Raw genomic sequence first — 13,493 nt, forward strand, 5'->3', positions numbered from 1 at the left:
GATGTTTAACTTTATTCATTACTACACTCAACTATTGAAATGCATGTTTTAGCTTAACTTAAAGTGCTTAGTGATTTACAGTAGGGTATTTCAGCCTATGGTATAATCAGCCTCATATGTAAAGGGTTGGAGCTTTCTATTAATTCATGTTGACTTGTGTCTGAGAAAAATCAACCAGCCTTGAGTTATTAAAACACTATAGTTATTTCATTGAATTGACAATCAAAGCTTGTAATTATTGAAATTTATTTTCTTAGTAGCTAAAACAACAAATTCTGCAAAAAAAAATATTTAAAAATCTAGTTTTCAAAAGATGAGAAAGACAAAATCATTTGACACAAACCTTGACATACTAGCATTAATCAACATTGTGACATCACCATCAAGCCACAGAATGCTCAAACAGAGACTATGGAATGATTTTTAAGAATTTCAATGCACACATTATGAACTTAAATCATACAAAAAGCACTTGTAATATGTACTAACAGTGTATTGTTTTAATTAATCTTTCATTCAACTTGTTTTTCCTTAAACAATAAAACAAGTTAGGTTAAACAATGTTAAATGATAGAGAAAAATATTAAAATATACACGAGAGATGCTCATAACATTTCTAATTTGCTGTTTGTGATGTGGAACAACAGAAAATGATGTGATAAGTTTTCATAAAGTATTTCTATAGTTTTCCATTTTTCTGTATCAAGAAAATAAATATAAAAAAAAATTCAAAGCATATTTAACTAATGCAGGAAGTAATATCAGTATCAATAACCTACACAGCTAAAATAATTTCAAAACCGTAGAAAAAAAATATATATGGAGGATTGAGTATTTTTAAGACAAATATTTGAAAAATATTTAACTTTTATTAAGAAGTTGAATATAAATTTTACAATTAGCAGCAAACTTTTAAAACAATTATAAAATTCATAAACAAAGTACAGTAGTTGGTTAACAAAAACTGAAATGCCTCATAAAAATATCTGTTTCTAAGTTTAAAAAATGTAGATGACTATAGCTGTTATCAACAAACAATCTAAGCATTGAAACACTTCAACAAAAACAGAACAATTCAAGTCTCAATGTGAACTGTCAGGTAGTATCCTAACACAATGCACATACTTAGATTAAATCAACAAAATAATTTACTATCTTAACTGACACCTGAGAAAACATTGTAGTATAAGCTGAAAACTTTGTCTTCTACAATTTCACGTACATGGTGAAAATAGTTTGTTGAAGGTGATTCAATTTATTATATATTATGCTTCTAGTTCTAGGACAGTATTTCAATATTTCTTAAAATACTCAACAAATAAAGAAAATTTATAAAAATAACTAAAATAATGCAAATTAATTGTCAGAGATAAGTAGACTTCAATTCTATTCTAAGCATGCTGAAATGTTTGTTAAATAGTTTATTGCCGTTATTAAACACATACAGGACTTTTTAATTACAAAAACATTTTAAATAATCTCCAAGGTTTAACAGGTTTAAATCATTACAAGCCTAATACAAAATTATTTTTAACAAATCCATCACAACCTACTATGTTAAATATTTTGTGAGATTTAATTTTTAAATACATGACTAATTATGACAATATAACAGTGAAATCTGGGAATAGTTTTAAACATTTGTGGTAACAATGATATAGTCAAAACCAACATCATAACAGAATAAGTGTTGACACCTTTTATAAATTATACATTTATTGTTTTCCTAAAAATGTGTCATCTTTGGAGCTTCATGTCATACCATAAAAATTGTTCACTTTAACTATGTCCATATTTTTTCAATGCTCTTGTACTACATAAATATGTAGATCTAGTATGTTTTTTTTACAATCAGGACTGCCATTTTAAGTAAATTTAAAAAATTAGTTTTACACTACTGTAAAACTCAAAGCAATTGTTATGATTCTTGTGTGGTCTCTTCTTGTGAACTTAAGTTAGCTAAGATGCGAGCAACTTCATTTCTCTGTGTACTGGTCAAATGCTGGGTCATGGATACAATAGAGTCCATTACAATATCTGGGTTGGAGCCCATCAGACTGGAATACAAACAAATTCATGAGCACATTCAAAATTAATGGAAACAAAATAAGTACTATGATATATCATTACAGAGGTGGAACCATTGCATAATTATAACCAGATCATAATAGGTGACAATGAATTTGAAGAAAACAAGGAAACTGTCAAAAAACTTAATTGGGGAACAAATGAGCTTTCTAGGTTATAAACTGAAATTTTAAAATTGAAATTTGTTTTTAAATAGGATAAATAATCTGTTGTGCAAGGTTTTTTGATATGTTCATATTTAAAGACCGATTTCTCTGGCAAATGACTTTCAGGTAATCAAATGATTATAAATCATTCAACAAACAAAAAATGATTCAGTAAAACTGCAACTATTCACTCACTTCCTAATCTGGCTCAGAACAAAGTCTCGTTGTAAACAACGAATGTTCTCCATCACTGCATTTTTATCACTGCTATCTTTCATCTGTTCTTCAAGCCATTCTACAGTCAGCTTGTCATCTTCATACTGGTAAGTCTGCAAAATGATGAAAAACTCACAGGAACCAATATAATAGAGGACAATTTTCAAAGGGAAAATAAGATGCTAATATTGTGGTCTGATGCCAAGCTCATATCTGTACCTGATGGGTACCTGACTCACGTTAGGAAAACAAAGGTAGCTGGGCATACACTATCTCCATGTACACTCAAGTCATTGAAACAGATGTACTCTACTTCATCTGCCTTATGTGTCTTTGGCATGAGTATCATTCAATACATGTACTTTTTAAAATGTTTCTACAGAGCATGAAGAAATTAAGCCAGACTTACATTTATTGTTCCTTTATCCTCCACAAACCATCGACTTAACATAGAATCTAACTGTGCTTGTGTAGAGTCGGGTATGTGTTGTTTCATTAGTTTTTTAAAATGATTTTCCAGCAGTCGACGGCGCAAACGCCAGTAGAAGAATTCTCTGGACTTTGCCCATTCTAGTACTTTCTATTACAAAATGTAAAAAATTCCATATTTAAAAACTAAAAATCAAATGCAATTCAATTGTGCAAAGATAGATTTTTACTACATTAAAACTAATTATAGCAGTTGGCCAGAAAAAAGTTCACCCTTACTGTCTCAAAATACTCATGGTGACAAAATATTTCTCCATGACAAAATGGCAAGGGTTGCCAAACTTTTAAGAAAAGAAATAATATCTAGATGTCTTGTATAGACTTACCGTTACACAACCTTTCTCCTCCATTCTACCAGGGGTGTCATGCAGGTCAGCAAACATAACAGCCACAGAGTGATACAGTGGTACAAGGTGGTCTTCTCTTTCTTTCAGCTCAGCTTCAAGTCTAGCTTTCACATCTGCATTCAGGCCAGGACTAGATATTTTCTCCACTAATTTCTTGGTTTCTACATCCAGGCGTTTAATACACTTCTCAATATCTTTTCTGCGGAATTTGATTTCAACAGTGCCCTCTGGTTCTAAGACTCCACCTCTGACAAAAGAAAACACAGTCATTGATAACAGGCAGAAGAGCATTTCATTTCATGGTAGCCAGGTTAAAACTAATCAACAGTTGGAAGTAAACCTAAGGTAAAAAAGAACTGGAAAAAACAAATTCTCTCATTGAATAACAATCTTACCTGCTCAAGCTGTCAGCATACATTTCCATGTAGTCTGGGTTGATGAGTGGGTCTACAACAACCCAAGAGCCACCTCGCAGTTCACCATAAGGAGGAATGTAAACAAAGATGGGCTGTGTGTACTCTCTTATAGCATCCACAATGTAAGAGCCAAATTTGAGGACCTGGTCATACATATCTGCACAGAACCAGATCAAATACAGTAGGACTACCCCATATGAAATGTAATAAAAACTACAGCCATAAACAATGAAGTTGTCTCACCTTTCATCCCACCAGAAAATCCCCTCCAATTAGCAAACATAAATAATGGAAGTTCTTCTCTGGAGAAATCTTTAATGGCTTGGGCAGTTTTGTAAGCAGAATCTGGGAACCAAACTTGACCTGCTTGTTGAATCAACTGCAACATAGAAGCTAAGTTGCACTGACATCATACTATAGATGTTTTGTTTCTGGCATTTTTTAAAAACTTGTAAATCTTGTTTTAGGTTTAATAGGATCTATTTTTAATTAAAGTTTGACCACCAGGTGCTTCTAGAGCAGTTAAAAAAAACCTCAATGAATATCACCAGCTTTAAAACCAAAGTAGTCCTAAATAATACCTTTGATTCAGAGTCAGCATTGGCAGGGTCAGCAGGTATGTGTAGCTCCACTGAACGGGTCTCTACTGCAATAACTCCAACAGGAATACCCCCTAGTCTGTGTTGTAAAAACATTTAAATCCTTAAATCAACCCAATAGTACTTGAGATGATGTTATACAGACACAAAAAATAAGCTGTTACTGGTTATTCTGAGGTTGGGTTGGAATTGTCTAGAACTTATGGGATACTGTGTGCGTGTTAACCCTTTACAGGCCTCTGCCGTTGAATCGGGCTTTTTTTATAATGTAACTATTGAAAATGAACGTTGCTCCAGTGACTACAGTTGAATTTTTTCTAGCAATTAAAATTATTTTTTATGGAAATAATATTAGAAGTTTTTCAGGAATTAGTTTTATTAATTATAAGTAAACTATTTTGCTATTTAATTTAATCTCATGCATAAACGTAGATCAATTTTGTGTATTTTGATGCCCCAGCCAGTAAAGGGTTAAAGTTTACAGAACACAGGCTGATTCAAGTTTAAAAAGAATAGTGACCTGGCTCTTCCAGCAACAACTGTCTGTGCCCATGGCTGCATAATTTCATCAAAAGATCCGTGATCAAAGAAACCTGACATAAACTTGCCGTTCTCTGAATGACAAAACAACATAAGATCAATTATTTGGTTGAAAAAAAATTGGGAGAACTTTATAATAATAGAAAGTAAAAATATCTTCCAAAGCAGACAATGACTTCTTTATTTAAGTACATAAAAACAATAAGAAAAGCTACAAGCAGCGTAAAAAAAACCAACCTCTTCGACCAGCCAACATCCAACGTGGATCATATGCAGTTCTTGTAGGGTGAAACTCAATTAACCTGTCCACTGGATCTAAAGGCTGTAGTATAGGTAAAGGTCCTCCTTTTTTCTGAAATTTTTTTTTATAATGAATACTGAATGTATTTGATAAAATAAAATGGTAGGGAGATAAATTGGGAAATTTAAAATGGCCAATGTACTGAAGTGAAGGGCTTTAAATTTTCTTTAGGTACTTTAAAAATGAAATTGTTGGCACTATAAAATCTATAATTATTGAGCCTGCAATGAGTGCCAATTTTGTAAGTCATGATCTGAGTTTACACTCGCATAATAATAAATAAGGTTAGTTTATTAGGCATTTCCCAGGTAAATAAATCTGGTCAGTATATTATAAATAGCAAAATTTCTGTAAACAATTTTCCAAGATTTTTACAAATTTAAAAATTCTAGGTCTTTATAAAACTTAAAAATTGCATGTTATATAAAATGTGGTTGCATTTCCTAAAAAGCAAATTGAAACAGATATGCAACTAGTATACATTTTTAAATGTAATACAATTTTTTTTTTGCCAAAGTGATTCACATACCAGCCTCATGTAAGACAACCAATGTAAAATCTTGCATACACCTTCAAAGTCATCAGGTACAACAGAGTGGGACACACCATTGTTGTGCATAATTTGTATTCCTCCTAACTGACTGTTGCTGGTATAAACCTCTCTCCCCAATACCTATAAGCAAATGTAACAGAGATTTTAATGCTTTTAGAAACCTGACAGAATGAGAATATCATTTTAAATGTCTATTGCAAGTAAAAAAATACCTTGTTGAGGGCACCAGCTCCAGTGAGGATAATAAAAGAACTTTCTACTTGAATAACACGTTGACCTAAACGAACCAAGTATGCACCTATTCCAATGGCTCTACAAGACACCTGAAAGACAAATGGTTAATGCATAAAGTACACACAAAAATAAATCTTGTTTATATGCAATGAGAAAAGCAAACCTAAGAAAAGAGAAATGCTTTCTAGATTTCTTTAAAAGAAAATGACATTGACAGTTAAAAAATACACAAAAAATACTAATAAGAAAATAACTTTACCAAGTTTATAGTTACAATATCATTGTATGCTTGAGAAGTTTCTCCTGCAATCATTCCAGCCATACGTAATGACTCTACACCAATACCATCTTCTTTCCCTAAAGGATTAGTGGTTTGTTAAATGCAAGAGCTAAGTGATTTTAACTAATTTTTTTTAAGTTTCCAACTTTACTGCTATAATTAAATATTTTATTATATCAAAATCGTTCTAAACAAACCAATTATATATGAATTCAGAAGAAATAAAAAATTCAAGGAGATAAATTACCTATAATATCAGTAATTTTGTAGCGAGATTCTCCCTCATCTTCAATCAATTCAGCCCTAACAGAGTTCATGGTGCTAACCTTTTTATAGTCATCAGGTCTAAGATAAAGATACTTGAATCCCTGTAATAGAAATTCATCACAGGTTAGTTCAGCAGTGTTTAATAAGTCATTGAGCAAAGTTTAAAAATATCTGTTAGACCAACAAAAAAAAAGTAAAATGCAAAGACCATACCCTCTCTGGGTCATCAGCATCGTACCAAGCAACTCTAAACAAATGCTTCAACTCTTCAGCCATTCCTATTCTGGCACCACTGTTTGCTGAGATATACACTCGAGGAATGCCAAGCTTTCTTGAGAGTTCTGAAGCTTTCTAAAATGACACAAAAAGGTTTACAGCTGAACATAATTACTGATCTACAGATAGTATACACTAGTCCAAAAGCACAGTGTACAAGAACTATGAGAGATGTAGGCAAAGAGCCACGATTGTTTAACATTAATTCATTGGATTATCAGATTAGTATGTGTCATTTCTATTAAGAAACAAATCTTACTTTAAACAACAAATCCTCCTGTGGCCCAAATGAACCAATTTTGAAAGTCATATCATTAGCAATGAGAATAATGTCTCTGCCAGTTGGGATCTCTGGAGTTTTGATTGTTAACTTCCATGCAACCATGCCAATCTAGAGCAAAACAAAAGATGATATAGGTGAAATTATTTCATGCAAAACACATCAACCTAAATTACATAGGTGACAAAAAAAATGTAGAAAATATGAGCATTTCAAATAATATTACATGTAATATTTGGAGCTAAAAAGTGTATACAGATGCAATTAACATTGAAAATATCAGCTGGATATCTAGATGCTGTAGAAACATGGTAAGTGTCACAAGGTTAACTTCTGAAAGAGAAAGAACTGATAATAATTTACCTCATTTTCTCCAGGTAATCTATTCATGGTACAGAGGTGATTGTGGCTGTCTAATACAAGTTCTGTTACAGTGATAAGGTCTACAGGCATTTGGCTGGCATCCATGTGCAGTCTCTTGAGATGTGACTCCCAGACCTTAAGAAGGGCTTGCCGGAACATTTCTGGGAAATCGTACACATAGGTTGTGCCAGATGACTGGGCCTGGTACCGCTTGAGCTGCAGGTGGTCTTTGGTAAGATAAGGGGTACTGATCAACAACCCATGAAGAGGACCTTGCTTAGGTCCAAACGCCTCAAACATTATCTGTAATAAACAATAAGTCCTGGGGGTCACAATCATTACCAATGTGTACCAAAAATTCTTATAAGAATGACAGAATATCATCTATTCAAATTTAAAAAATAGCAATACAATGCCCATTTATAATGAGCTATGTAAACTCAAGTGCCTTTAAATAAAAGTTTACTCATATTTATATTTAAACTGTTTTACCTGTCCTGTCCTTGAGTCAGTAACTTCCTTGTAGAGACTTATATCCAAGTAGTACCCACTTTCATTAGTGATAAAAACTCTAATGGGGAAACTCGTGCCACCACCAGCACCTGTTATTCTGTACAGATGAACAAAATTTACAGGTTACCTATTGTTCTCTTTGTTATAACAAAAAAAAACCTTTTTTCATAATGATAGAAAATTCTTCATTTTTAACTTAGTCAAAATAACTTTTTTTTTTTAAAGTGTCTAACCTTATAGTAAATTTCAGTTCAGCATTCAAAACTCTGAGCTTCCAAAGTCTGGATCCATATCGCATTATCATATTTCGTACTGTTTCTACTAACTAGAAAAAATTTTTGACAAATGAAACTGCTGTTACCAAATTAAAGTCGCTAAGCTTGTTTGTAAGTTGAAAATTATTCTTATACAGAAATCATGTCATGAGGTAAAACTTGCATGCTAAAAAAATTGAATACAATTTTACAAATTAGATAATAAAAAAGTATATTTTTTATTTATATATAAAAATATTACAAATGTTAAATGTTTATAACAATTATTTTCAACTTACCTTGCCAGGTTCAGTGAGTGTCAAGGTCGGAACAAAATTTAAAAAGATGTGGTTGCAATCAGTCTTCTTTGACTAAAAATAGAGAGAATATTAAAGATATTAAGTGAACTCCATTTGTCTTCTAATTAAAAAAATGTATGCTTTAAAGATGTACAACTAAACAGCTATTTTCAATTTATTAACCCTTTAAATTAACAAACTTGGTAATTCCAAATTATACAAGCTTTAAATAATTCATTTATGTAGTTAACCATATTTTATATTTTAGAAAATACAAAATCTTTGGGTTATATAAATATGGCAATTATTAGTAATTCAACTATTCATAATATCTAGAAAGATATTGTGGGGAAAAAAACAATAATATTGTTAGCAGCTTTACAATTTGAAGTTTGTGCTAAACAATTACTAATTCAAATTTAGTCAGCATTCATACAAGGGACAACTATGAATTTTTAAAAATTACATGTTTTACACTGCACTTGATTTAAAATTAAAAAGCATCAGTGTATTTCTTTTTAACTATATTTACATCATTAAAGGAAATTTTTAAAATTTGCTATACTTATGAAGTTTTACTAGTTATAGCTGGTCTGTAAATAGGTAATTGTTCATCGCAAAATAATATTATAACTATCTATTAATGCAATATAATGTAATTTATTTATAAAAACTCTACTTTAGTTGTATCTTAATATCATTTGAATCTTCAGATTTTTGGTAATCCACATTGAACAAAATAAATCTTTGAAAAAAAAATCACCAATTTCATTAAATTTGAATTTTAATAGCAAAAATTGAACATCTAAAAAAATACCTGCTGATTAGCAGCATCAGAAGACATCTGTAAATATTTATTTTGTTTAACAACTAGAGAACATGTTTTTGGGCTGTTTAGCTCAAATATTTTTTTAAACCACTGATGCATTTAATCTTTAGTGAAACCATATTTAATTTTGGGGGGAAAATGTAACTAAAATGTTTTAAAACTGAGTCAATTTTTCAACGAAACAGCTTTAAAGCAATGTGAAAATCCTTAAATCACTCCAACTACCTATATAAAAATATACACAAAAAATTATTGGAGGGCACCTTTATATAATGCACACACTCTTTTATATCAACTAAAATAAAATACCACCACAGATTTTCTAAGCAATTCAACAAATTAACACAACAGTACAAAAGAACTTGAGTTTAAACATGAAAATTTTTTTAGATGACATTACTTACGGACTGATGTGAAAATGCCACCTCTAGGGAATCCATGGCTTCTAGCAATGTGCGTTCTCCCTCATTTTCCAAATATTCAAAAGAAGCTTCCTGTTACAGGAAAATGCTTTTTTTTTAACTTCGTCATTTGTGTAAACATAAATATATTACTTTTATTAAAACGCTAAATACTATGGAAAATACTTAAATTTCAAGTGTATTAATAGCCAAAAAAATAACTCTAACCTTGGTGACAAGATCTGAGTGGCGGATAATGATGCGCACAAAGAAACGATAATCTGTAACTTCTTGTCCTTTAGCAACCTATAGTTAAGAAAAAACATTAAGACATAATATATACCATGTATATAAGGTGTGGTCTAAGATTTAAAACTTCTTTTTTTTCAAGATGACTTAAAACATGGCATTTAATTTTCTATCTCTTAACTTAAGTTATGGAAATGTCAATAAATGTGTGAATATCAAATGTTTATGGGTTTTTAAAGAAAGTAATGAAACTCACCTTGGCCTTTCCAAGATATAAATGCATTTTTAAGTTGGCAGTTGGAATAGCTTCAAGATCAAAATTTCTCAAACGGTTTATTTCAAGCTGAAAAGCCAAAGCTGGTTCCAAATGTCTGTATATCCGATCTTCACAAAACTGAAAAAAAAATAATGGATGTTATTAAAAGTAGTTCTTTTAACCATAAATTATCTCTAACTATGTTTTGAGTTTGACAAAATCTCACCTCAAACTTGGCTCTGTAGGTAAAATATTTGGGCATTGCTCTCTGCAATATAAAGGTTCATAAAATTTATGATCTTTGTTATTCTTTTTTGAAAGGTTAAAAAATTAAAGAAACTTAAAAAGTAAAAATAAAACCTATTGAAACTTAAAACAAATTTGCAAATAAAGTATAAATAAAAAAGGACATGCAGGTAGGAGTTTTTTATATTTTTTAAAAGCTTGTAAAAAAAGCTGTAAAATTTAAGCGCAAATTTTTATGCTAGAAAACTAATTTGAAAAAAAATTGAGGACCCAATTTTAATAATTTTCTTCTTGCTGCCCAGGTCACCCGTTTTTCTTAATAAGCATGGGGCCAGCATAATTAGAATAACTGTGTGACTTACTTCGATGAATGTTGAACAACTTACACTGTTAGCAACAACAAAAGTAACTCTGCGGATGCCTCTTGCATTTAATTCCTTTGTCTGGTCAAAATAAAAGGGTTATATAAAAGAGGGATAAATTGCTTTTCAATTAATAATCTTCCTAATGTTTTTAATATATAAATTGTTTGAACAAAATGACAGCTCAACGCTAAGAACTGTATCCAATTTATATATTTGTCAAAACAACATATTCCTTAGATGCACTGAAAATTTGATGTAAATTTTGAAAAATTTGAACATATTTTTGAAAGTCTTACTCTTCCTCTGCAGAATTCTTGGAAAAGACCAGCAAGGGCATCATCATCATCAGTATCTAAGCGTTTCATGGCAATGTTGATAATATGGGTAGGATCATCAGAGCTTGAGTCAGAAATATTCTTTGGATATAAGAAAAAGAGTTTAATGTATTATCTACAATACCTTTAAACACTTTTTAAAAAACGAGAAGTTTGAAAAAAAAAATACCACTTACAGATCCTGACTGTGTGGATATGTTGTCATCCTCAAAATCACAGATTAAAGGACTGCAGGGAGGTGTTAAAGACTGAAACTGCTCCAAGATTGCAGCAAAGTATCTAAATATATAATTGAAATCTTAAGCAACCAACCACTTTACAAGATAATTTCAATTTTGAAAAGTTTCAATTGGTCGAATGAACAAAGAGATAAAATTACTGATCGAGTTAAATAACCTTTTAAACTACTTATGTTAGAGATAGAGTACTTAAAAGCTTACTGCTCTAGCTCCTGCATACTCTGGAAAGCCACCATTACACCCATACGTTGACAAAGTGGAGGCTCATCCCAGTGGTCAGAATCAGACCCAGAATCTTTGTCCATACTGCTCAGTCTTATCATTCCAGTGTCAAGACGTGTGACCATCATCCTTTTAGTGAGGCAAATAGTTATGTTGTGTGTTAACAAAGATAAAACATTTATTGATGGAAAATACACAGTTTGAATTTGTAAGTTTGAATTTCTTTTTTCTAAAACATGGTATGGTTGAAAAAAATCAATGCACCTATTTGGATGTGATCGAGGAAGTAAAAATCTAAAATCCACAACACATTTTCCATCACCTAGCTGACTATGTTTCATGCAGTTCATTTCATAGGCAATGTATGCCCGCCTGATGTACACCTACACAACAGAATAAAGTGATCTCAATCAAAACAGCATGCCACATTATGCATTTAGAATCAATAGCACTATTTCAAAGTCAATAGCCTGCAAGATTAATTATATATCTCCAATATTTCCAAAAGCACTAACATGAGACAAAATATTAAAAAAAGCAGTTCTTTTTTCTTAATTCAATATCATAACAACAAAAAAAAAAAATGCAACAGTTACCTCCAATGCTGCCCTCCTCACAGCCTCATTAGAATGGTAGAAAAACTCTGGAAGAACATCATAAATAGCTGTTTCTGAGTTGATTAGTTTCTGAAACAAGTTAAAAGAAATAGTTCTTTGCAATGTTATCTTTAAATTTATAATTTTAAAAAGTCTGCAAATACTCTATCCAACAAACCTGTAAATTTTCTGGGCAGAAATTATGACCAGACATGTCAATCGCTGACAAGAAGATAGATTCAATCTGGTTGTGTCTATGCTCATATGGTGGTTGATGTGCTGCTATTAGAACCTGGCGCGCCCTCAAGGCTACTTTTGAGTTCTCTGTTTTGTTTAGCTGTGTAAGTTCACTAAGAATAGATGCCATCTCGTCAGTTAGACCTGGCTCTTTGCCACATAGATGGTCCTGTTTAAATAAAACAACTCTTTATTCAAATAACTGCTCAGTCTAAAATACACATCATATAACCCAATTTATGAGTTTAAAAAAAATAACTTACAATCAGCATTATGACTAGAGTATTTTTGTGTTGAACAGCAACATGAGAGAATATTGTCTGTACAACTGCTAGCATATCTTCTTTGTTTTTTTCTCTGATGGAGCGCACACATCTATCATATGATCCTGATGAGTATAAACCAAACATGTATAAAATTTCCATGCCTTTATATGAATACATAATCTTAAAACAAAAAACCTTGACTGTATCAATACTTCCACAATACTTAGATGTAATACCTTGTTGGAACTGAAGTTCCACTCTCAAATAATGCCGCAGTAGCTCCTGTACAACAGACTTCAAATGGCCCCTGATTCCATTACGATATCGCTGGACTAATTGTACAATACCCTGGCAGGTCATGAAGAACACATCACGATCTGACCGTTTGGATAATGTAGCAGCATAATTGTCTATCACACTTGCTATCTGTTCAAAGCAACAAATAAAACCAACATTAAACATTTCTAAAGAATTTTCAGATTTATTTTTGAAGCAGCACTTCAAATTAAAAAGGTGTAAATATAAAGTTAAATGAGTAACCTGTTGACTAGGAAACTGGCACAATACAGATGTTATGTTGCTGGCATAGTTTGACATCAGTTTACGAATTGCACGCTCTTCATGCTGGGGCACCCTTCCTTGTATCATTGAAATTAAATCCTGTAAACAATACATTTGACATTACAAAAAATATATATATATTACATAAAGGAGATCAACCATTTTTTAAGGATGACAAACAAATTTTCACCCTCAATAAAACCTCACTTTTTTGTCAGAACTAAAAAAAA

The 13,493-nt window shown here is 31.5% G+C and overlaps 1 protein-coding gene across 5 annotated transcripts in view; it reads right to left on the minus strand.

The window, feature by feature from the left end:
- Positions 1-126: 126 nt before the first annotated feature.
- Positions 127-13,493, minus strand: part of LOC131941894 (acetyl-CoA carboxylase) — a 27,919-nt gene continuing 14,552 nt past the window's right edge. The window contains exons 18-51 of one of the 5 annotated variants that reach the window (XM_059301471.1): positions 13,243-13,362; positions 12,939-13,128; positions 12,700-12,824; positions 12,378-12,605; positions 12,200-12,289; positions 11,868-11,986; positions 11,583-11,732; positions 11,319-11,421; positions 11,104-11,223; positions 10,829-10,885; positions 10,423-10,464; positions 10,197-10,334; positions 9,920-9,997; positions 9,695-9,784; positions 9,279-9,305; positions 8,462-8,533; positions 8,142-8,233; positions 7,888-8,005; positions 7,396-7,698; positions 7,012-7,143; positions 6,690-6,827; positions 6,457-6,577; positions 6,189-6,286; positions 5,908-6,018; positions 5,672-5,815; positions 5,079-5,193; positions 4,822-4,915; positions 4,284-4,380; positions 3,946-4,081; positions 3,682-3,859; positions 3,266-3,533; positions 2,860-3,030; positions 2,430-2,563; positions 127-2,057 (exon numbers count right to left, since the gene is read on the minus strand). In XM_059301471.1, the coding sequence (XP_059157454.1) occupies positions 1,919-2,057; positions 2,430-2,563; positions 2,860-3,030; positions 3,266-3,533; positions 3,682-3,859; positions 3,946-4,081; positions 4,284-4,380; positions 4,822-4,915; positions 5,079-5,193; positions 5,672-5,815; positions 5,908-6,018; positions 6,189-6,286; positions 6,457-6,577; positions 6,690-6,827; positions 7,012-7,143; positions 7,396-7,698; positions 7,888-8,005; positions 8,142-8,233; positions 8,462-8,533; positions 9,279-9,305; positions 9,695-9,784; positions 9,920-9,997; positions 10,197-10,334; positions 10,423-10,464; positions 10,829-10,885; positions 11,104-11,223; positions 11,319-11,421; positions 11,583-11,732; positions 11,868-11,986; positions 12,200-12,289; positions 12,378-12,605; positions 12,700-12,824; positions 12,939-13,128; positions 13,243-13,362 (4,338 nt within the window). In that variant the 3' untranslated portion in view covers positions 127-1,918. Of the gene's footprint in view, positions 2,058-2,429; positions 2,564-2,859; positions 3,031-3,265; positions 3,534-3,681; positions 3,860-3,945; positions 4,082-4,283; positions 4,381-4,821; positions 4,916-5,078; positions 5,194-5,671; positions 5,816-5,907; positions 6,019-6,188; positions 6,287-6,456; positions 6,578-6,689; positions 6,828-7,011; positions 7,144-7,395; positions 7,699-7,887; positions 8,006-8,141; positions 8,234-8,461; positions 8,534-9,278; positions 9,306-9,694; positions 9,785-9,919; positions 9,998-10,196; positions 10,335-10,422; positions 10,465-10,804; positions 10,886-11,103; positions 11,224-11,318; positions 11,422-11,582; positions 11,733-11,867; positions 11,987-12,199; positions 12,290-12,377; positions 12,606-12,699; positions 12,825-12,938; positions 13,129-13,242; positions 13,363-13,493 lie in introns of all 5 variants that reach the window. The other 4 variants (XM_059301470.1, XM_059301474.1, XM_059301473.1 and 1 more) reach the window with 4 other exon arrangements.

This window comes from Physella acuta, unplaced genomic scaffold (assembly GCF_028476545.2).
Source record: "Physella acuta isolate Inbredline_101_S28 unplaced genomic scaffold, ASM2847654v3 ptg000376l, whole genome shotgun sequence".
In the NCBI taxonomy this organism is placed as follows: domain Eukaryota; kingdom Metazoa; phylum Mollusca; class Gastropoda; family Physidae; genus Physella; species Physella acuta.